Source organism: Zalophus californianus, chromosome 9 (assembly GCF_009762305.2).
Source record: "Zalophus californianus isolate mZalCal1 chromosome 9, mZalCal1.pri.v2, whole genome shotgun sequence".
NCBI classification, from domain to species: Eukaryota; Metazoa; Chordata; class Mammalia; order Carnivora; family Otariidae; genus Zalophus; species Zalophus californianus.
In genome coordinates this window covers 63267239-63289698 of record NC_045603.1, presented here as the reverse complement: position 1 = coordinate 63289698, position 22460 = coordinate 63267239, and the positions used below count along the sequence as shown (strand labels likewise).

At 42.4% G+C, this 22460-nt stretch overlaps 2 protein-coding genes across 2 annotated transcripts in view; one reads left to right on the top strand and one right to left on the bottom strand.

Annotated features, from left to right (window-relative positions):
* LARP4 (La ribonucleoprotein 4) overlaps positions 1–22460 on the top strand; it is a 160156-nt gene that overhangs the window by 18840 nt on the left and 118856 nt on the right. The window lies entirely within an intron of this gene.
* Positions 1–22460, bottom strand: part of FAM186A (family with sequence similarity 186 member A) — a 74299-nt gene that overhangs the window by 5227 nt on the left and 46612 nt on the right. The window contains exons 5-14 of the mRNA XM_035729319.1: positions 14689–17699; positions 13357–14040; positions 12817–13140; positions 12133–12456; positions 11419–11628; positions 9872–11220; positions 5985–6177; positions 3207–3358; positions 2089–2091; positions 1807–1989 (exon numbers count right to left, since the gene is read on the bottom strand). Of these exons, the coding sequence (XP_035585212.1) occupies positions 1807–1989; positions 2089–2091; positions 3207–3358; positions 5985–6177; positions 9872–11220; positions 11419–11628; positions 12133–12456; positions 12817–13140; positions 13357–14040; positions 14689–17699 (6433 nt within the window). The remainder of the gene's footprint in view (positions 1–1806; positions 1990–2088; positions 2092–3206; positions 3359–5984; positions 6178–9871; positions 11221–11418; positions 11629–12132; positions 12457–12816; positions 13141–13356; positions 14041–14688; positions 17700–22460) is intronic.

Below are 22460 nucleotides of genomic sequence, written 5' to 3'. Positions count from 1 at the left end.
AAGCTCCACTGTTTCCTGTAGACTAGATGTGGGCCATAGATATACATCTACCCAAGAAAGATGGCATAGGGTTGTCATGGATTCTGTCCAGAAAAGCTGTATAAATATGCAAACACATCTCAGCAGACTCAGCAGAGAAAAGCTGGAGGTATCACAAATGTCAACAACCAGTTGGAATAGAAATTATATATATATATATGTAATTATATATATATATATATTTTAGAGAGTGAGTGCAACTGCGGGAGGAGGAGAGGGAACGGAGAGAGAAGCATGGAGCCTGATGTGGGGCTCGATCTCACAACTCTGAGATCATGACCTGAACTGAAATCAAGAGTTGGATGCTTGACTGAGCCACCTAGACGCCCCAGAATAGAAATATATTTGACAATATCAAGAAATTTGCAGATAAGAGATCTCCAGTGATGGCAATCTCCAAGGAACTGACCAAAGTACCTCATGAAAGAGTCAGCTTTAGAAATCTGCCACATCCAGGAAAAAATGGTGTTAGAAAACACAACAGTAATAGTCAATAAGAACTTTCCATTTCTCTCTCTTCTCCAGAGCTCTAATCCCTAAAGGGTCCCATAGTAGCAAGCTAGAAAAGTAGGAACAGAAGCAGTAGGCCAGAAAAAAGAAGGTGTTCATATCCTCCTTCTCTGACTATAAGTTTTAATAGTCTTAGCTGGAAGATAGAAGCCTCAACTTTATTTATTTATTTTTTTAAAGATTTTATTTATTTATTTGAGAGAGAGAGAATGAGAGATAGAGAGCACGAGAAGGAAGAGGGTCAGAGGGAGAAGCAGACTCCCTGCTGAGCAGGGAGCCCGATGTGGGACTCGATTCCGGGACTCCAGGATCATGACCTGAGCCGAAGGCAGTCGCTTAACCAACTGAGCCACCCAGGCGCCCTAGAAGCCTCAACTTTAAAACAAAACAAAGTTTTACTTACACATGGTTCTGGACATTTTACTAACCAGATAAACATATTACTGTGAAGTTGTCAGAAATGTCACAGAACCAACTAAGTTTTCATTCAGAGGCAGGGCAAGAACTAGCCCTGCTGAATAAATGTAGAGATGAAACGTCACTTTGGAAAATAGCTTGGCAATTTCTTATAAAAGTTAAACATAACACTTATCTAACCCATCAGTCTCACTCCTGGGTGTTTATCGAAGAGAAGTGAAAACTTACATTTATCCCCAAACCTGTTTATATGGTGCCTGGGTGGCTCAGTCAGTTAAGCATCTGCCTTCGGCTCAGGTCATGATCTCAGAGTCCTGGGATCAAGCCCCACATTGGGCTCCCTGCTCAGCAGGGAGCCTGCTTCTCCCTCTCCCTGTGCCTGCTGCTCCCCCTGCTTGTGCTCTCTCCCTCGCTTGCTCTCTCTCTCAAATAAATAAATAAAATCTTAAAAAAAAAACACCTGGAATTTTTATAGCAGTTTTATTTATAATTGCCCAACCCTGAAAACAACTTAAATGTCTTTCACTCGGTAAATGGATGAAAATATGTGGTACAGCCATACAATGGAATAGTATCAGTCAGTAAATAAAAAGGAATGAATTAGTGATACATATATAGCTGAATCTCACAGGAGTTACGCTAAGTGAAAAAAGCCAGATTCGAAAGGTTACATACTGTATACTTCTATTTATATGGCATCTGGAAAAGGTAATGTCTAACTTCATACCAAGCACCTGCTTTTGGTCACTCCCTGGTGCTGTAAGGTAAGGTCAAGTTAGGGAAACAGAAGGTATATGACCAAAGGCCCCCTTACCAAAGTGCTCCCATCCCTTTACTTACTGTGATTTAATGGATGCAAGAGATTTTCTGAAGGTAGACTGAACATCTAACTGGAGTAGCATAGGAATATCTGGGTACCCACCCAGCTGGGCCCAGAGTGAATTTATTGATATCTTCTCTGTTATTGGGTAGCTTGAAGTTGACAGATCAGCATTCCAGATAGCTCCTATTTGGTCTTCTTGTCTAGAGAATCAGAGACACTAATTGAAAGTGCCAAACTCTCCTGAACTCCATATCCAATTAAAATGTATGAATCTTATTTTCCCCTTTTCTCTTCCCCACTGTCTTGTCCTATAATGTCCTCTCTGGCACTGAAGAACATTAGCTATGTCCCCTTTGACTGAGAGATGGATTAAAATAGCAGAATTTGCTGAAAAAAGTTTTTTTCTTCCCTGAAAGCTGCATTTTCATGACTTCACCTAGTAATCTATTTTAAACTATCTTCTTAGCTTTATAGACCATATCTAGACTGTTTTTTTTCCCAGAAATGTTCTTTTCCCCTTCCTTCCCAAAGCTCCTACCTTCTGTTTTTTAAAACAGGAAAAAAGTAATGTTTCTAAGTTTCTTCATTCAGTTAAAATAATTTGTTTCATGGTAGGGAAAATCAGTTTAATTTTTTTTTTACAAGACCAGGTTTATTTTTTAATTTATTTAATTTTTTTGAAGTTGAACTAATTTATTAATTGAGCAAAAGTAAAACAATTCAAATTCAAATAGAATATAACATATTAATAAATGTTCCACAAATCTATAAATGTATGTCCTCATATGATTAATGAAATTAATCTTTCATCTGGAAAAAATCTATTGACACTAGTTATGATTCAGTTAGATATAAGTTCAAAAGTGTGATAAAAGAATTCTAATACTTTATTCAAAAAGTTCTGCCTGGTCGAACCGTTTATTTGAAGTCTTTAGCATTCACGATTAATGACATGGAAAAATAGATACCTAGGTGAATCTTTGGGGTAAGCCCCTGCATGTGAGATGAAGCACCCAAGACACATTATAAGGAAGGGATGTCATCAGCTTATCTCCCTCCAGGACCATAATTGTCATGTCACCTGTAGGAACAAGAGAGCCCCTGTCTTGGGAATGTTACAAAGAGGAGCTAGCCACTAAAGGGAAAACTGGACTTACATCATTCCTGGAAAAGAGCAGACAAGGAGCAGACCAGCATCATTTTTTTTTAAAGGAACTCAAAATTAGATGTTAAAGTAGAAATATACATAAATAAGCTTCTTGTTAAATTGGCTAAGAAAATCTATGCTGCTTTAGACTCTCTACTGCACCATATCATAATTGTGGGGAAGGGGAAACTCTTGGGCAGGAAAAAACCAGTATTAGGTCCAACATATCCTCCAAAGAAGGTTTAGTATCAGTCTTTTTCAAGCACATACCGAAATTTCTTGAATGTGTCAGACTTTCTCTCATCTTCTATTAGCAGCTCTAGGAATGGCTGTTGGACAAATTTGGTAGAGGCAGGTATCTGCTTATTATCGATGATCAAAGGGATAGGTTGACTAAGATTCAATTTATACATCCCTTGAAGCTAAAAATAAATAAATCAGAAAAGGAAACCATGGGGAGAAAAAGGTCAGAGTCTTTAGGAAGATCTGAGCTGGCGCTAGCTAAACTATGACTCTTTATTTTCCATGGACTTGCAAATCCTTTTTCTCCATCCTCTTTCTCTCTTCCTCCAATCATACTTCCACTTCCAATACACAATTTCAGAGGTGCCACTATGTTATATAAAAACACTGGTCCTGGGGAGCCTCGGTGGCACAGTCGGTTAAGCATCTGACTCTTGGTTTTGGCTCAGGTCATGATCTCAGTGTTGTGGGATCAAGCCCTGGGTAGGGCCCTGCACTCAGCATAGAGTCTGCTTAAGATGCCCTCTCCCTCTGCCCCTCTCCCCCACACTCTCCTGCTTGCTCTCTCTCTCTCAAATAAATAAATAAATCTTCAAAAAACAAACAAACAGAAAAACCCATTGGTCTTGCATAAGCTGTAGTTCTAGTCCTCTCATTTCCTGTGACTTTGCGGTAGTTGCTAATTTTATCTGCACCTTTCTCCTCATTTCTTTTCTTTTCTTTTTTTTTTAAGATTTTATTTATTTAACAGAGAGAGACAGCGAGAGAGGGAACACAAGCAGGGGGAGGAGTGGGAGAGAGAGAAGCAGGCTTCCCGCTGAGCAGAGAGCCCGATGCGGGGCTCGATCCCAGAACCCTGGGATCATGACCCGAGCCAAAGGCAGATGCCCAACGACTGAGCCACCCAGGCGCCCCTCTCCTCATTTCTAAAACAAGGATAATAACACAGGGTTGTTGTGAGTGTTGGATAAGATAATATATATGGAAGCACCTCATAAATTGTGAAGCACTATGCAAATCTAATGATAGCTAACACTTACTGAATACATGCTGAATGTTACATGCTTTTTATATATTAATTCATTTGGTATTTACAGCAATCTTAATAGGTGGGTACTGTTATTATCCTCATCTTACATTTGGAGATCTGAAGCTCAGAAAAAATTTAGACCTTCCCCAAGGTCTCTTAGCTAATATGTGGCAAAGCTAATTTGAACCCACACAATCTGGTAGGAGAACCAACCTCTTGACCAGTGTAAGGTATTTATTTATTTCTACCCTCTTCTCCCTTTTGCTTTTTCCTCTCCCTTCTTATGCCTTGATAACCACTTCATCATCTAGATTGTGGATCCCCTGACCCCAGACCCTTATTCATCCTCTGAAATGTCCTAGATATGTGATTCCTGTTAGTTCATGACACTGCCAATTCAGCTTACTTTATTCCACATACATTGGCCATATTTTCCAAACCAAAACCTCAAAAATATCCTTTTTTTGGTCAAAGAGCTTTAATATTTGAAATATAACTATTGTGGAAAATTCAGAGTATGTCTGATTTGGATCAGCTACGATAAGAAATCTCTTTGTACCTTCTAAAGCTTCAAGTAATTTTATAAATTAATTTAGTGAAAGAAAAGGATATATAGATATAAAATATTCCTAGAACACCAAGAATGTTCTAGAACTCCATGCTGGAGAATGTAATGGGAGCATGTAATCCCATAGCAAAGAACTCTAATCTCAGCTTTATAAGTTTTTAGAAGGTCACTGTCACTCCCAAAAGCATACTAATGGTTATCTCAGACGAGCTCTGGGACATAATGAGTGGATGTCAGAGTTTAACAGGATCTTCCATGCCTGGTGCTATGTAAGCAAGTTAAATAAACTTTTAACTCCTTTATTGTAAACTCATTCTATTAAATTTTGCTTTCTGATGGTTTGTTTTTTTAAGATTTTTATTTATTTATTTGAAGAGAGAGAGACAGCAAGAGAGGGAACACAAGCAGGGAGAGGGTGAGAGGGAGAAGCAGGCTTCCTACTGAGCAGTGAGCCTGATGTGGGGCTCGATCCCAGGACCCTGGGATCATGACCTGAGCCAAAGGCAGACGCTTAACGACTGAGCCACCTAGGCGCCCTGGGTTTTTTGTTTTGTTTTGTTTTGTTTTTTTAAGATTTTATTTCTTAGTGATCGCCAGACCCAATGTGGGGCTTGAACCCACAACCCTAAGATCAAGAGTCGCATCCTCCACTGACTGAGACAGCCAGGTACCCTACTTGGTGAACTCCTCTAAAGATATGTTTCCCAGAATCTATGAATGTGATCTCATTTGGGGAAAGGGTCTTTATAGATGTAATTAAGGATCTCAAGATGAGATCATCCTGGATTAAACAGGTGGGTCCTATATCCAATGACACATGGCTTTATAAGAGACAGAAGAGAAGACATAAGACACATAGGGAAGAAGGCCAGGGGAAGGACAGAGGCAAAGGCTGGAGTCATGCAGCTACAAGCCAAGGAATGCCAAGGATTGTCGGCAGCTACCAGAGTCCAGGAGAGAGGCATGAAACAAATTTCTCCTTCAGAGCTTCCAGGAGGAAACAACCCTGCCAACACCTTGATTTCATGAACAGGCCTCCAGAACTGCAAGAGAATATATTTGTGTTGTCTTAAGCCATCAGGTTTGTGGTAATTTGTTACAGCAGCCCTAGGAGACTAATAAAAATGGTAGCTCCAGGTAAATGTTATTTTCCAAGCTTACCACTTTCATTTTTCTTACAAGGGAGGGGCAATAGAAAACAAGTTACCTGGCTAAATAAGAACATCATTTTCCCCAGGCACTGATTCCGTTTCTGCTCTAAAGACTTCTGCTTGTTGGTCCAGACCTGCATCATCTTTTTCTGGTAGTCATCAATTCTGCTCAGCATTATGAAGAGTTTCTGGGTCTCATAACCTTTCCCAGTGTTTTGGATGGCTTGTAATCGTCTGATTATGTTGTTTCTTGAAAAAAATTAACAAGAAAGAGATTGATATAACGACTGACCCTAACTCAGCAAACCTGGGCCTAGTTACTTTCAGTTCTCATCCTTAGTAAGTAGAGTGGGATGTGATAGGGGTGGGAGGCTTGCTTAATGAGGCCTTAATCTAGTTTCTTATATGACTAAACTTTCAAAAATCTTTATGACTGTAAAGTTTTCATTAATGTTAGAGTTTTTTAGTGTTATAATAGTGTTGCTTATTATTTTAATAGTTTTATATTTTAATATATTTATTAATATAATATAAATCTATTTAATATATACTTTAATATTAAAATTTTGGTATTGATATGTATAAGACATATAGAAAGCACTTAATACAATTGTGAAAAAGGTATTGTCCTTGCCTTCAAAGCACTTACAAGCCAGAAAAGGAGACTAATACATTAACTATGTCAAAGAGAATGAAATAAATGCTAAATAGAAATATAAACATGCTGTTGGAGCAAAAAGAGCATAATTCATACTAACAAGAAGAATAAAGAAGGCCTCATAGGAAGATGTTGCATAGGATCTTGAGGAACAATCATAAAAATATACTCTCTCTCTTCACAATAATATATACCACCATGTTTAAGCCTTCTGAACAGATAGTGTTTTGCCATCTTTGTTCTACAGGAGAGGAAAAGGAATCTGAGCAAAGGTAAGTAATTTTCTGAAGTTACATAATTAATAAATATCAGATTTTGAAGCAAACCTAAATCTTCTCTATTTCTACAATACCAGCATTTCTCAAAATGTGGACCCTGATCACCTGGACTGAATCATCTGGGCAGGGGTGATGGGGTGGTGATGGTGCTTACTGAAAATGCGGATTCCAGTGAAAGTACAACTTTCTCAGAAAGAAGAATATAAATCTCAGTGGCTAACAACAAAATTTTACTTGTTGCTCATACTACAAATCCATCATGGTTCATTAGGGAGTGAGCTTCATTGTATACTCTCAAGGACACAGTCTATCTTAACAGACATCACCTTGAACAATGTGGGTTATGTCAGAGGAAAAGGAGACTCTGGAGGGTCTCAAACTAACAATGACAAGCTCAACACAGAAATGACATATATCAATTCTGCTTAAATTTCATTGAAAAGTCCTGGCAAATAGCACTAATGACTATCACAAAGATTCCACATCATAATAATAAAACTACAATGAATAATAAAAAATAGAAATGACTCATCTCTATGCAATCAACAAAAAATAATGGAAAGTCTATATATGGACCTAAATGATACAAGAATCTGTGATGAAGGTACATTCAAACCGTAGGGGAAAAGGTAGATTATTTTGTAAGTAGTGATGGGGCAACTGGGTAGCCATGTGGAAAAAAGTCACATCCATATCTCTCAACAGGAAGTTGTGAATCAGAGACTTAAATGTAAAACAAAAAAACTAATAACCAACCATAAAAGTACCAAAAGAAACCTAGAATTTTTTTTATATTTCTCAGAGTGGAGAGGGCCTTTCTAAATAAGGTACAAAATATTATTAAAAATAATGAACCTGGGGTGTCTAGCTGGCTCGTTGGTAGAGCATGTGACTCTCAATCTCAGGACTGTGAGTTTAAGCCCCACATTGGGCATGGAGCCCACTTAAAAAAAATAACAAACCCCAAAACAAATAATCTCATTAAAAAATGGGCAGAAGACATGAATAGACATTTTTCCAAAGAAGACATCCAAATGGCTAACAGACATAGGACAAGATGCTCAACGTCACTCATCATCAGGGAAATGCAAATCAAAACTACAATTAGATATCATCTTCACCTGTCAGAATGGCTAAAATGAACAATTCAGGAAACAATAGATGTTGGTGAGGATACGGAGAAAGGGAAACCCTCTTGTACTCTTGGTGGGAATTGCAAACTGGTGCAGCCACTCTGGAAAACAGTATAAAAGTTTCTCAAAAAGTTAAGAATAGAACTACCCTACAACCCAGCAATTGCACTACTAGGCACTTACCCAAAGGATAAAAAATAGTGATTCAAAGGGTCAGATGCCATGTTTATTGCCACATTATCACAATAGCCAAATTACGGAAAAAGCCCAAATGTCCATCAATTGATGAATGGATAAAGAAGATGTGGGGTGTGTGTGTGTGTGTGTGTGTGTGTGTGTGTGTGTGTGTGTGTCATGGAATATTACCCAGCCATCAAAAAGAATGAAATCTAGCCATTTGCAACTATGTGGATGGAACTAGAGTGTGTTATGCTAAGCAAAGTAAGTCAGTCAGAGAAAGAAAAATACCATAAGATTTTACTTATATGCGGAATTTAAGAAACAAAACAGATGAACATAGGGGAAGGGAAGGAAAAATAAGATACAGAGAGGGAGGCAAACCATAAGAGATACTTAAATATAGGGAATAAACTGAGGGGAGGTGGGTGGGGAGCATGGAGTAATTGGGTGATGGGCATTAATGAGAGCACTTGATATAATGAGCCCTGGGTGTTGTATGTAACTGATGAATGACTAAATTCTACCTTTAAACTAATACTACGCTATATGTGAACTAACTTGAATTCAAATAAAATTTTGAAAGAATGAATAATTAATAAATAAATGTTTTGATTATATCTTGAATAAGTCTGTTTTGTACCTTGTTCTAGACCTTAGTTCCCAAATTAATTCAGTCCTCAAAAATGTAAATTTCATGAGCACTCTAATACAATACTTGCCACATTCAATAAATGTTTGTTGAATAAATGATATAAGTTGTTCCTATAATTAATGATCTATAAATAATAATAAATAATATTAATGATAACCTTTTCTAGTATAGGTTTTTGTTTGGCATCTTACAATTTTAGGTAAAAGATAGCCCCCAAATAATAGGTTGGTAACCTCAAACATAAGTGCTAAGGGTAGCAGGACAATTGTCACTTTCCCTATTTCTGCAATTTTTAAAAATCAAGACCAGGACCTATATCCTCCATGTCAGTTCAGCAACGGAGTTGCCATGGCAACACCTTGTATATAACCTGCCGTCCCATTTTAAGAATCATACATCTTGTGGCGAATCCAAGAAGATTAAAGAAATTTAGAATACTTAGAAATTTTTCAAAAACTATGTACTATACAGTGACTAACTGAACATAATAAAAAAAAGAAACAGCTAAAAAAAAGAATACTTAGAAGTTTAGAATAATTGGAGGGCGCCTGGGTGGCTCAGTTGGTTAAGCGACTGCCTTCGGCTCAGGTCATGATCCTGGAGTCCCGGGATCGAGTTCCACATCGGGCTCCCTGCTCAGCGGGGAGTCTGCTTCTCCCTCTGACCCTCCCCCCTCTCATGCTCTCTCTCTCTATCTCATTCTCTCTCAAATAAATAAATAAAATCTTAAAAAAAAAAGTTTAGAATAATTGGAAGCAAGCTTTTAAAGTTGGTATTTTGGAGATCAACCATGATCCACAAAATACATCTTAGCTAGAGATATAAATTGATGAAATAGATCATGTTATATGACATTTTTTATTTCTGAAAAAGTTTATCTCCTTTTGGTATCTTAAATAGGCTTCATACCACAGACCTTCTATAAGATAATATTTTAGAACATCTAATATGACAGAGATGTATATACTTATAGGACAATGAAGAGAGGATATTTGAAATCAGGACTAAACCAGAAAACTGGACATTCAATATTTACATCTACCTTGCTCGCTGGATCAGCCTGTAAGCAATGTACTTGCGAAATAGGTATCCCAGCCGAACTATGTCCATATGAAGTGTTTCAATTATGAGATTCCTAGCTGTTGCGTGTAGCTGTGAAGGCAGTCTAGAAGATTTTGTGGCCTGATTCAAGAGTATCAGGTTCTTTCTCTGAGCTTCCACATCAACAAAATACCTCTGTTCTTTGAGCTCTTGGGGAGAGGAAGGGGACACCATCATCTTAGGTTTCTTGGTAACTGAATCTGAAGTCAGTATCCAGGACTTGTCTATAGGGGGGAACTGGGTTTTCTGATCCCATTCGGAAGATGAAATTTGTGACGTTTTGGGTAGTTTCATAGTAAGAGGCTTCATGAGAGGGGGAAGGGCCCTCCCACCAATGTAAGGGGTTTGTGATACTGGTGTCCTGTAATCGGTGAGATAGGACTGAAATGTTCTAAATTGTTCCATGGCAATAGGATCATGGCATGTCTGGATTTCTTCAGAAGTGTCAGAGACCTCTGATATTTGGAAGTCCTTAGCAGTAAAAGGGACTGATTTAGACTTCAGAGAAGAAATAATTGCCAATCTTTCCTTACTTTTCTTAGATATAGAAGAAGACACATCTTTCTGGGGCTTCCCAGGGGTTGGGGAGGTCCATAGTGTTGGAGGATGCCCAGGGGTGGGAGGGATCCACAGTGGGGAAGCATGATGCTGCCCAAGAGTAGAAGGAACTTGTAGATAGAGAGATTGCTCATAGGTAGGAGGGGGCTGGAATGCCTGGGGCTGCTCAGAGAGTGTTAAGGGTCTAGATTCCAGGATAGAAGAGGTCCCAGAAACCAAGGGCTTCCTAGGGGAAAGAGGAGCCAAGAGACTGGGAATCTGTGCAGAGGAGAGTGGGACTCCAGATATAAGAGGCTGCCTGGGGGCCAGAGGGGCCTCTGATATCAGAGGTAGCTGAGGGGTCCAAGAGTCTCTTAAGAACTTTCTAGAACTAAGAAGGGTCTCCAGTGCAAACTTCCCAGGGGACAGAGGGACCTCTGGTGCTACAAACTGAACAGAGGTGGATTGACCTTCAGAAACCAGGATCTGTTTAGAGGAAGGAAAAGTCTGTGGTGCCAGGAGCTTCCCAGGGTCAGAAAGAATTCTCATTCCTAGCAATTTCCCAGGGTCTTGGGAAAGAGGAGACCCTGATATCTGCAAAGGAGTAGAAGAGACCTCCAATACAGAGGACTTCTCAGCAATAGGAACAGATGCTGGGGCTTGCCTAGGGCTTGATGTAATGGATTTCCCAGGGAGGACAGAAGCCTTCAATCTTTGAAATGATCTAAGACTGGAAGGGGCCAATGTGGGGAACTGTTTAGAAATGTGAGGAGCACCTATAATGGATTTATCAGTAACAGGAATGATCCCAACTTTCAGGGTATGTTCTAGAGGAGGATGGGCCCCAAGTGGTGAGGTCTGTTCACTTGATTGTTGGTCCTCCTCAGACATGAGAGTAATACCCATGGGATGGGATTGTCCTGGGATGAAGGGGGCTCCCAAAGTTTCTACTTGTTCAAGGGGAGATTCTATAGAATGGAATTTATCTGAGGTGAGAGGGACTCCAAATTTCCAGAAGTGTTCTGGAAAGAAAGAAACCCCTAATGCTTGAGCCTGTTCTAAGGAGAGAGGGGCACCTAAAGCTTGGGTCTGTTCAGGGGTAAGAGTGACAGCTGACAACCAGGCACTTTCTAGAGTAATAGGAACCCCCAATTCCCAGGCCTGTGCAACAGTGAGAGGAGACCCCCGTGCCTCAACTTTCCCAGGGGTGAGTGTGAAACCCAAGCTCTGGCATTTCTCAGGTGTGAGGGTAACCACCAATGCTTTGAACTGCTCAGGGGTAAGAGTGATGCCATGTGCCTGGGTCTGCTGAGGGGTGAGAGTGATCCCTTGTGCCTGAGCCTGCTGAGGGGTGAGAGTGATCCCCAGTGCCTGGGGTTGCTGAGGGGTGAGAGTCATCCCCTGTACCTGAGCTTGCTGAGGGGTGAGAGTGATCCCCAGTGCCTGAGCCTGCTGAGGGGTGAGAGTCATCGCCTGTGCCTCGACCTGCTGAGGGCTGAGAGTCATCCCCAGTGCCTGGGCCTGCTCAGGGGTAAGAGTGATCCCTAGTGCCTGAGCCTGCTGAGGGGTGAGAGTGATCCCAGGTGCCTGGGCCAGCTCAGGGGTGAGAGTGATCCCCTGTGCCTTAGCCTGCTGAGGGGTGAGAGTGATCCCCAGTGCCTCGGCCTGCTCAGGGGTGAGAGTGATCCCTTGTGCCTGAGCCTGCTGAGGGGTGAGAGTGATCCCCAGTGCCTGGGCCTGCTGTGGGGTGAGAGTGATCCCTTGTGCCTGAGCCTGCTGAGGGGTGAGAGTGATCCCCTGTGCCTGAGCCTGCTGAGGGGTGAGAGTCATCCCCAGTGCCTGGGCCTGCTCAGGGGTGAGAGTGATCCCTAGTGCCTGAGCCTGCTGAGGGGAGAGAGTCATCCCCAGTGTCTGAGCCTGCTCAGGGGTGAGGGTGATCCCCAGTGCCTGGGCCTGCTGAGGGGTGAGAGTCATCCCCAGTGCCTGGGCCTGCTGTGGGGTGAGAGTGAGCCCAGGTGCCTGGGCCTGCAGTGGGGTGAGAGTGATCCCTTGTGCCTGAGCCTGCTGAGGGGTGAGAGTGATCCCAGGTGCCTGGGCCAGCTCAGGGGTGAGAGTGATCCCCTGTGCCTGAGCCTGCTGAGGGGAGAGAGTCATCCCCAGTGCCTGGGCCTGCTGTGGGGTGAGAGTGATCCCTTGTGCCTGAGCCTGCTGAGGGGTGAGAGTGATCCCAGGTGCCTGGGCCAGCTCAGGGGTGAGAGTGAACCCCAGTGCCTGGGCCTGCTCAGGGGTGAGAGTGATCCCTTGTGCCTGAGCCTGCTGAGGAGTGAGAGTGATCCCCTGTGCCTCGGCCTGCTGAGGGGTGAGAGTGATCCCTTGTGCCTGAGCCTGCTGAGGGGTGAGAGTGATCCCCAGTGCCTGGGCCTGCTCAGGGGTGAGAGTGATCCCCAGTGCCTGGGCCTGCTCAGGGGTGAGAGTGATCCCCAGTGCCTGGGCCTGCTCAGTGGTGAGAGTGATCCCTAGTGCCTGAGCCTGCTGAGGGGAGAGAGTCATCCCCAGTGTCTGAGCCTGCTCAGGGGTGAGGGTGATCCCCAGTGCCTGGGCCTGCTGAGGGGTGAGAGTCATCCCCAGTGCCTGGGCCTGCTGTGGGGTGAGAGTGATCCCTTGTGCCTGAGCCTGCTGAGGGGAGAGAGTCATCCCCAGTGCCTGGGCCTGCTGTGGGGTGAGAGTGATCCCTTGTGCCTGAGCCTGCTGAGGGGTGAGAGTGATCCCAGGTGCCTGGGCCAGCTCGGGGGTGAGAGTGAACCCCAGTGCCTGGGCCTGCTGAGGGGTGAGAGTGATCCCTTGTGCCTGAGCCTGCTGAGGAGTGAGAGTGATCCCCTGTGCCTCGGCCTGCTGAGGGGTGAGAGTGATCCCCTGTGCCTGAGCCTGCTGAGGGGTGAGAGTGATCCCCAGTGCCTGGGCCTGCTCAGGGGTGAGAGTGATCCCCAGTACCTGGGCCTGCTCAGGGGTGAGAGTGATCCCCAGTGCCTGGGCCTGCTCAGTGGTGAGAGTGATCCCTTGTGCCTGAGCCTGCTGTGGGGTGAGAGTGATCCCCTGTACCTGAGCCTGCTGAGGGGTGAGAGTCATCCCCAGTGCCTGGGCCTGCTGTGGGGTGAGAGTGATCCCTTGTGCCTGAGCCTGCTGAGGGGTGAGAGTGATCCCAGGTGCCTGGGCCAGCTCAGGGGTGAGAGTGATCCCCTGTGCCTGAGCCTGCTGAGGGCTGAGAGTCATCCCCAGTGCCTGAGCCTGCTGAGGGGTGAGAGTGATCCCCTGTGCCTGAGCCTGCTGAGGGGTGAGAGTGATCCCTTGTGCCTGAGCCTGCTGAGGGGTGAGAGTGATCCCCAGTGCCTGGGCCTGCTCAGGGGTGAGAGTGATCCCCAGTACCTGGGCCTGCTGAGGGATGAGAGTGATCCCCAGTGCCTGGGCCTGCTCAGTGGTGAGAGTGATCCCTTGTGCCTGAGCCTGCTGTGGGGTGAGAGTGATCCCCTGTACCTGAGCCTGCTGAGGGGTGAGAGTCATCCCCAGTGCCTGGGCCTGCTGTGGGGTGAGAGTGATCCCTTGTGCCTGAGCCTGCTGAGGGGTGAGAGTGATCCCAGGTGCCTGGGCCAGCTCAGGGGTGAGAGTGATCCCCTGTGCCTGAGCCTGCTGAGGGCTGAGAGTCATCCCCAGTGCCTGAGCCTGCTGAGGGGTGAGAGTGATCCCCTGTGCCTGAGCCTGCTGAGGGCTGAGAGTCATCCCCAGTGCCTGGGCCTGCTGAGGGGTGAGAGTGATCCCAGGTGCCTGGGCCAGCTCAGGGGTGAGAGTGATCCCCTGTGCCTGAGCCTGCTGAGGGGTGAGAGTGATCCCTTGTGCCTGAGCCTGCTGAGGAGTGAGAGTGATCCCCTGTGCCTCAGCCTGCTGAGGGGTGAGAGTGATCCCTCGTGCCTGAGCCTGCTGAGGGGTGAGAGTGATCCCCAGTGCCTGGGCCTGCTCAGGGGTGAGAGTGATCCCCAGTGCCTGCGCCTGCTCAGTGGTGAGAGTGATCCCTTGTGCCTGGGCCTGCTCAGTGGTGAGAGTGATCCCCTGTACCTGAGCCTGCTGAGGGGTGAGAGTGATCCCCTGTACCTGAGCTTGCTGAGGGGTGAGAGTCATTCCCTGTGCCTCAACCTGCTGAGGGCTGAGAGTCATCCCCAGTGCCTTGGCCTGCTCAGGGGTGAGAGTGATCCCTAGTGCTTGAGCCTGCTGAGGGGTGAGAGTCATCCCCAGTGCCTGGGCCTGCTGTGGGGTGAGAGTGATCCCTTGTGCCTGAGCCTGCTGAGGGGTGAGAGTGATCCCCTGTGCCTCAGCCTGCTGAGGGGTAAGAGTGATCCCCAGTGCCTGGGCCTGCTGAGGGGTGAGAGTGATCCCCTGTGCCTGAGCCTGTTGAGGGGTGAGTGTGATCCCCTGTGCCTCAGCCTGTTGAGGGGTGAGAGTGATCCCCAGTGCCTGAGCCTGCTGAGGGCTGAGAGTCATCCCCAGTGCCTGGGCCTGCTGTGGGGTTAGAGTGATCCCTTGTGCCTGAGCCTGCTGAGGAGTTAGAGTGAGGAACTTTGTGGGATTCTGTCCAGAAACTGGAAGGGCCTCAGGTGAGGGTGATTGTGTAGAGGGAGGAGTGGTTGGTATAGGCTGCTTTCCATCAGCAAGAATGTCTAATGCCTTAAGATGCCCATGGAACTCTTTTCTTTGGTGTAACTGGGATGCTACTTTTGGTATGGTCTTCCACCGGGGAGACAATATCATTGAAGTTTGGCTGAACATCTTTTCTTGTTCTTCGGAGTTTTTCTCATTTATCTTCATCTGATCCTTTGTTTTTTTCTGCCTCTGCCTTTCATGGTCCTCTACATTTCTCCTTGGCCTTTGCTTCTCCTCTTTCTCCCAATTTATTTCCAGCTCTTGATGTCTCATTTCCTTCTGAACATGCCTCTTCTGCTGTCCCTTCTCCTTCTCCAGGGGCAGTGCTTGTTTTTCCATTTTTCGATTCCATGCTTCCAGCTGCTGCTGTTTTAACTTCTGATAATCTTCTTCCTCTTCTCTTTGTGTTTGCTCCTCATCTTGCTCAGTCTGCTTTTGCATCCTCTGTTTCTGCTGTTCCTTCCGCATTTCCTCTTCCTGCCTCTGTTTCTGCTTCTGTTGTCCTTGCTTTCCTTCCTTCATCTGGAGCCATGACTCTTCCTCCAGCAGTTTTTTATTTATCATCTCATAGCCCTTCTTCCAGAAATTCCCTTCTTGCAACTGGTGTTTGAGACCCTTACCAAATATTTTTTCTTGACCTTCTTGCAAATGTTCCTCCCGCCTTTGTTTTTCCTCTTCCTTGTGGTCTCTCCCTACTGTTGAGGCTACTGGAGCATCTCTTTCCCCTTCTATCTCAGTCAAGATCATTTGTATTAAATTGTCAGTTAGTGGGTCCATGCTCTTAGATGACAGTAATGTGCTAATTTCAGTCTTTGCACTAATGGGCTTCTGAAAATGCAATCCTGGCATAAATGAGACTTCTTTTTTTCGTTTCATAGGTTTCTCTCCCACTTGTCCTGCACTTTTTATATCTTTGTATTTCCTCAAGGTTTTTGTCACAGTTTCAGCCACATTTTGGAAATATTCCTCTATTTTTGCCTTTATGATTCCTAATTTTTCAACCTCTGCCATTTTTAATAATAACTCCTCTTTTGGCACAGTCTTTTTATCCAAAGGCTTTCCTATGTTATCAATTTTCTCTTTTAGGAAAGCCATTATGGCTTTTTGAAATTCTTCTAGGTTACTCTCTTCACTTTTGCCATCTGGACTTCCCAGAACTCTGGTAGATTCTGAAGTCTCTTCTGTTACCCTAGATTTTGGCTTCACAAGTCCATGAGACTTGACTTTCTTGGTGAGGACTAATATGTCCTCTTCAGTTTTTCTCTGTTTGCTTGTGGTGGTTTCTGAAGTGACGTGGTGTTTCTTTCCTTTTATTTTCACTTTCTCAGAGGAATAACCAAGTTGGGTTAACCCGAATTGCTCTGCTTGGCTGCTCATCTCGCTTTTGGTCTCTTTGTCCATTGACTCAGTGGTGGGTTCCTCTTTATTCTCTGAAGAAATCTGGCTTTTGTCACGTGGATACTCAGGCTTGAGCTTCCTGAATTGTTCCCATATACTGCTTGTTCCACTTCTGCTACCTTGGCTTTTTGTGTCAGTAGAAGGGTAATCAGCAGGGACATGTGGACTTCTTGATTCAGTGGATGACTTTGATTTGTCTTCAGAAATGGATTTTATTTCTTTTCTCTTCTTTTCCAGTGACTGTAGCTCCAAATGGTAATCAAGTTTGGTCTCTGAGTCTCTCTCTTTACCTTTATCATCACTCACATTTAATCCAGAGGTCTCATGCATATATGGGCCTTTAGTTCGCTGTTTATTCTGTGATTGATACTGGTCAGTCCCATCTTTCTGATAGATATCACCTTTCTTCAGTGATATCTTATCTTCAGTGATATCTTCAGAAGACTCTTTTGGTTTTTTTTCAAGTAAAGGATATCGCTCTTCAATTAAACCTGGAGTCATTTCAGCTGGGACTATATATGAAATAGCTGAGTCCCACTTGATCCCCAAGCCTTTGGTCTCTTTTGTTTGGGTCTCATCTATAATATTTTCCAATTCTTTAACCAAAATATCATCCATACTGTTTTCTGTGTCAGCTTTGCTAGTGGATGATTGTGAAGAAAGCTCGGGCAACACTTTCAAGGTTGATGTGGGTAATGCTGTACCTACTTGGGGTTCTACAACACCTTTGGACCAAATAAATTGTTCATATTTTTCTTCTGCATCTTGAAGTTTCTGCTGAAGCATTTCATTTTTTTCACTGAGCTCTCGCATTATCTTCAGGGAGAGCTCTTTTTCTTTTTCACTTGTCTCACTTATATACATATTGGCACTCTGGAGGTTAAAAACTTTTAGTTCATCATTTAGTGTACTCAAAGCTTTGGAAAGGTTTATTATCGTTGATGATATATATTTAATAGCACTGTTTTCCAATTTATTGAACATCGTAGTGTTTATGAGTTCCTGTAGCATATCTTGGATTTCTGAAACCTTTGTATTTGTTGCAAATTCATCACTAATTATCTGATCTGGTCTTAAAGCATGAGCAGTTGCCGGTCGCTTTATAACTCTTTCTTTCCAAGATTTCCATAGAGTACCTCTAGATGCTAAAGGAAAAAAAACCCATAAAACATAAAATAATGAGATTGCATTTCTTGTTCTGTGTTGTGCTCTATCTATGCTAAAGCCTAAGGAATTTAGCCAAAATTTATAGATAGCTATAGGATAAAGATTCATCAGAAAGCCTTGGCTCCCATTGGTCACCTGACTGGGTCAGTCTGTAGAGCATGTGACTTGATCTCGGAGCTGTGAGTTTGACCGCACATTGGGTGTAGAAACTACTTAAAAATAAAATCATAAAAAAAAAAAACCTTTGCCTCAAAATTAAGTAGTATTATTTTTAAAAGAATAACTCTTCCCACAATCACTTAGAACTTTTGCTTCCAAACTAGTCTTTATTCTTTATTTGTAATCTCAATTTACCTTCAGTTACAAGCTTGGGATTAGATATAAACTTTCCTTTGGCTTTGATTATACTTGGTGCTTTCCATTTTCTTTCTTGGCTTTCTGCCTTTCTTTTCTCACTTTTCTGAATCACACTTAATCTTGGTTCCTTCAGAAGAGTCAAAAAAGAGCAGACAAAGTCAAACATTTGAAGGGATTTCTAGAATGGCTGAATGAGAAACTAAGCACATTTTTCCCCCCAAAAAAGCAATGATAGAGCTTGACAAAGCTGCCAAAACCAACCATTTTAGGACTTTGGAAATTGACCAAAGGCATACAACAATTTGGTAAGCATTTATTCAAGAAAAATTACTAAACTTCAGTAAGAACAGTGGAAGTCTGTGATGGTTTAGCCTGGAGATTCTTCTGTCTCTAACTCTCCCACCCAGTGGCCTTGGTGTTCTACTAAAGTGAGGCAGGCTGTGAAGTTTAACAGCTCTACTGCCTAACGGGCTAACTTGATTTGGAATAAAGCAGGGAAAAAAACATGCTTAGGGGCATTGTCTAAAACAATACTTCCTTAACCCATACACAGACCCATTAGCAAAGAATAGAAGACTTACTGAATCAATCTGGATCACTTAATGATTGGCCAATTATTGACCACTAAGCTATGCTGACCCAAAGGTGACCCCTAGGAATTCAGGCCTCAAAATAAAAACAAAAATGAAAAAAGAATAAAAGAATAACTGAGCAGAAATATCAGTGACTGCACATTGTTGGGGAGACAGACTCTACTGAATTAGTCCAGGGAAGTCACTAAAAAGCAAACCAAAAAAGGGACCAAAAAAAGCCCTGGAGGTTATAGGGAAAATCAGAGTCTAAAGTTGCTATAGGGGGCACCTGGGTGGCTCAGTTGGTTGAGCATCTGCCTTTGGCCCCAATTGTGATCTCAGGGTCCTGAGATTGAGCCCCGCGTTGGGCTCCCTGCTCAGCAGGGAGCCTGCTTCTCCCTCTGCCCCGCCCCCCCATGCTGTCTCTCTCAAATAAATAAGTAAAATCTAAAAAAAATTAAAAAAATAAAGTTGCTATAATACTTTATTTAAAATGTCCAGGTTTTTTTAGGCGGGGGAGGGGCAGAGGGAGAGGGAGAGAGAATCTCAAGCAGGCTCCCTGTCCAGCGTGGAGCCCAATGTGGGGCTTGATCTCACAACCCTGAGATCATGACCTGAGTTGAAATCAAGAGTCAGGTGCTTAATTGACTGAGCCACCCAGGTGCCCATAAAATGTCCAGTTTTTAACATAAAAGGAGCATGCAGAGAAACAGAGAAGTATAACCTATACACGGGATAAAATCAGTCAATAGAAATTGTCTCAGGGATTGGGAGGGGAGGAGATGTTGCACTTATCAGAAAAAGACTTTGAAAGAAGAATTATAACTATGTTCAAAGAACTAAAAGAAGCCAAATTTTAAAATAAAGGAAAAATAGAATGACAATTATCATTAAATAGAGCCTATCAATAAAGAGACGGAAATTAGAAAAACCAAGTGGAAAATATAGACTTGCAAAGTACAATAACTGAAATGAAAAATTTACCAAAAGGGCCCAACAGTAGATTTTAAATGACAGAAGAAAATAACCAGCAAATTTGACACTAGATTAGTAGAGATTGTCTAATCTGAAGAACAGGGAGGAAAAAGAATTTAAAAAAAAATGAACAAAGCCTCAGAGACCTGTGGGACACCATCAAATATGCCATTGTACAAGTGATAGAAGTCCCAGAAGAAGAGGAGACAGAGAGGAACATTAAAAATATTGAGGAGTAGGGGCTCCTGGGTGGCTCAGTCAGTTGAGCGTCTGCCTTCAGCTCAGGCCATGATCTCAGAATCCTGGGATGAGCCCTGTGTCAGATTCCCAGCTCAGGGGGGGCCATTTGCTTCTCCCTCTCCCTCTACCCTCCCACCCCACTCATGCTCTCTCTCTCAAATATATAAATAAAATCTTAAAAAATATATTGAGGAAATAATAATGGCCAAATCATCTCAAACTTGATGAAAAACATTAATCTACACATTCAAGAAGCTCAGTGAACTCTAAGTAAGATAAACATAAAAAGATCCATACCTAGATACATCATAGTAAAACTGTTGAAAGCTACACAAAGAGTCTTTAAAGCAAAAAGAAAAAAATGACTTATCACAATCAAAGGAGACTCAAAACTCAAAGTACAGGGGAACCATAGTAAATTTAACAGCTTACTACTTATTAAAAACAATAGAGGCCAGAAGACAGAGAGATGACAAATTCAAAGTGCTGAAAGAATAATTCTGCTAACCAAGAATTCTATATCCAGGGAAACTACTCTTCAAAAAATGAAGGTAAGACATCCATTCCCTGAAATAACACTCTTCCCAAAGTAGCATGCACATGCAATTCTCATAACCATCCTCATTACATGTATCTTTTAACATTTCTCTAAATGCATTACAGAATTTCTATTACATCCATTCCCTGAAATAACACTCTTCTCAAAGTAGTATGCACATACAGCTCTTGTAACCATCCTTATTACATGTGTTTTTAAACAGTTCTCTAAATATATTTCAGTATTCACTGAAATAACACTCCTGCAAAGGAACTTGAAGTGAACACTCATATATCCATAGTTAATGCATGTGTTTTCACAACTTCTCTAAATGTGGTACAGAATGTCTATTACATCCATTCCCTGAAATAACTCTTTTCAAAGTACCATACATGTACAATTATTTTTTAAAATGAAGGTAAGAAATAAGACATACAGATGACAACTAAGGATATGAAAAGATGCTCAGTATTGTCTGTCATTAGAGAATTGCAAACTGGTGCAGCCACTCTGGAAAACAGTATAGAAGTTCCTCAAAAAGTTAAAAATAGAACTACCCTACAACCCAGCAATTGCACTACTAGGCACTTACTCAAAGGATACAAAAAATAGCCATTTGAAGGGGTACATGCACTATGATGTTTATCACAGCATTATCAGCAATAGCCAAATTATGGAAAGAGTCCAAATATCCATCAACTGATGAATGGATAAAGAAGATGTGGTATATATATGTGTGTGTGTGTGTGTGTGTGTGTGTGTGTGTGTGTGTGTGTGTGTGTACAATGGAATATTACTCAGCCATCAAAAAGAATGAAATATTGCCATTTGCAATGACGTGGCTGGAACCGAAGTGTATTATGCTAAGCGAGATAAGTCAGTCAGAGAAAGAAAAGTACCATATGATTTCACTTATATGTGGAATTTAGGAAACAAAACAGATGAACATAGGGAAAGGAAGAAAAAAAGAGGGAGGCAAACCCATAAGAGACTATTAACTATGGAGAACAAACAGAGTTGCTGGAGGGGGGGTGGGCAGGGAATGGGCTAAACAGGAGATGGAGATTATTAAGGAGGGCACTTTTTGTGATGAGCACTTGGGTGCTGTATGTTATATTTAGTGGTGAATCACTAAATTCTACTTCTGAAACCAGTATTACACTGTGGGTTAACTAACTAGAATTTAATTAAAAACTTGAAACAAAAAAAAAAAAAGAGAGAGAATTGCAAATTATGAGATACTGTTATGCATATATGAAAATGGCTAGAATCCAAAAAACTGATAATGCCAAATGCTAACAAGGACATGGAATGACAGGAAATCTTGTTTGTTGCTGGTGGGAATGAAAAATGGCACAGCTACTTGGGAAGAGAGTTTGGCAGTTTTTTACAAAGTTACTTATGAAGTAATATAGTCTTATCGTATATCTAGCAATCATGCTTCTAGGCATTTACCTAATTAATTTGAAAACTTATGTCCATGAGAATGTTTATATATAGCAACTTTATTCTTAATCACCAAAACCTGGAAGCAATCAAGTGTCCTTCAGTAGGTAAATAAACAAACTGGTGAATCTATACAATGGAATATTATTCAGCAGTAAAAAGAAATAAGCTATTAAGCCACAAAAAGATAGGGAGGAACCTTAAATGTGTATTGCTAAGTGATAGAAGCCAGTGTGAAAAAGCTACATACTGCATGATTCCAATTATATGGCATTCTTGAAAAGTCAAAACTATGGAGACATTAAAAAAATCAGTAGTTATCAGGAGTTTGGGGAGAAAGGGGAAGGATTAATAGGTGAAACACAGGGGATTTTTAGGATGGAGAAACTATTCCATATGATGCCGTAATGGTGGATACATGAAAAGATACATTTGTCAAATCCCATAGAACTCTATAGCTCAAAGAGTGAAACTTCATGAATGCAAAAATTTTTTTTAATTTTTTTTTAGATTTTAATTTATTTATTTGAGAGAGAGAGACAGAGATAGTGAGAGAGAGCACAAGTGGGGAGGAGAGGGAGAAGCAGGCTCCCCGCAGAGCAAGGAGCCTG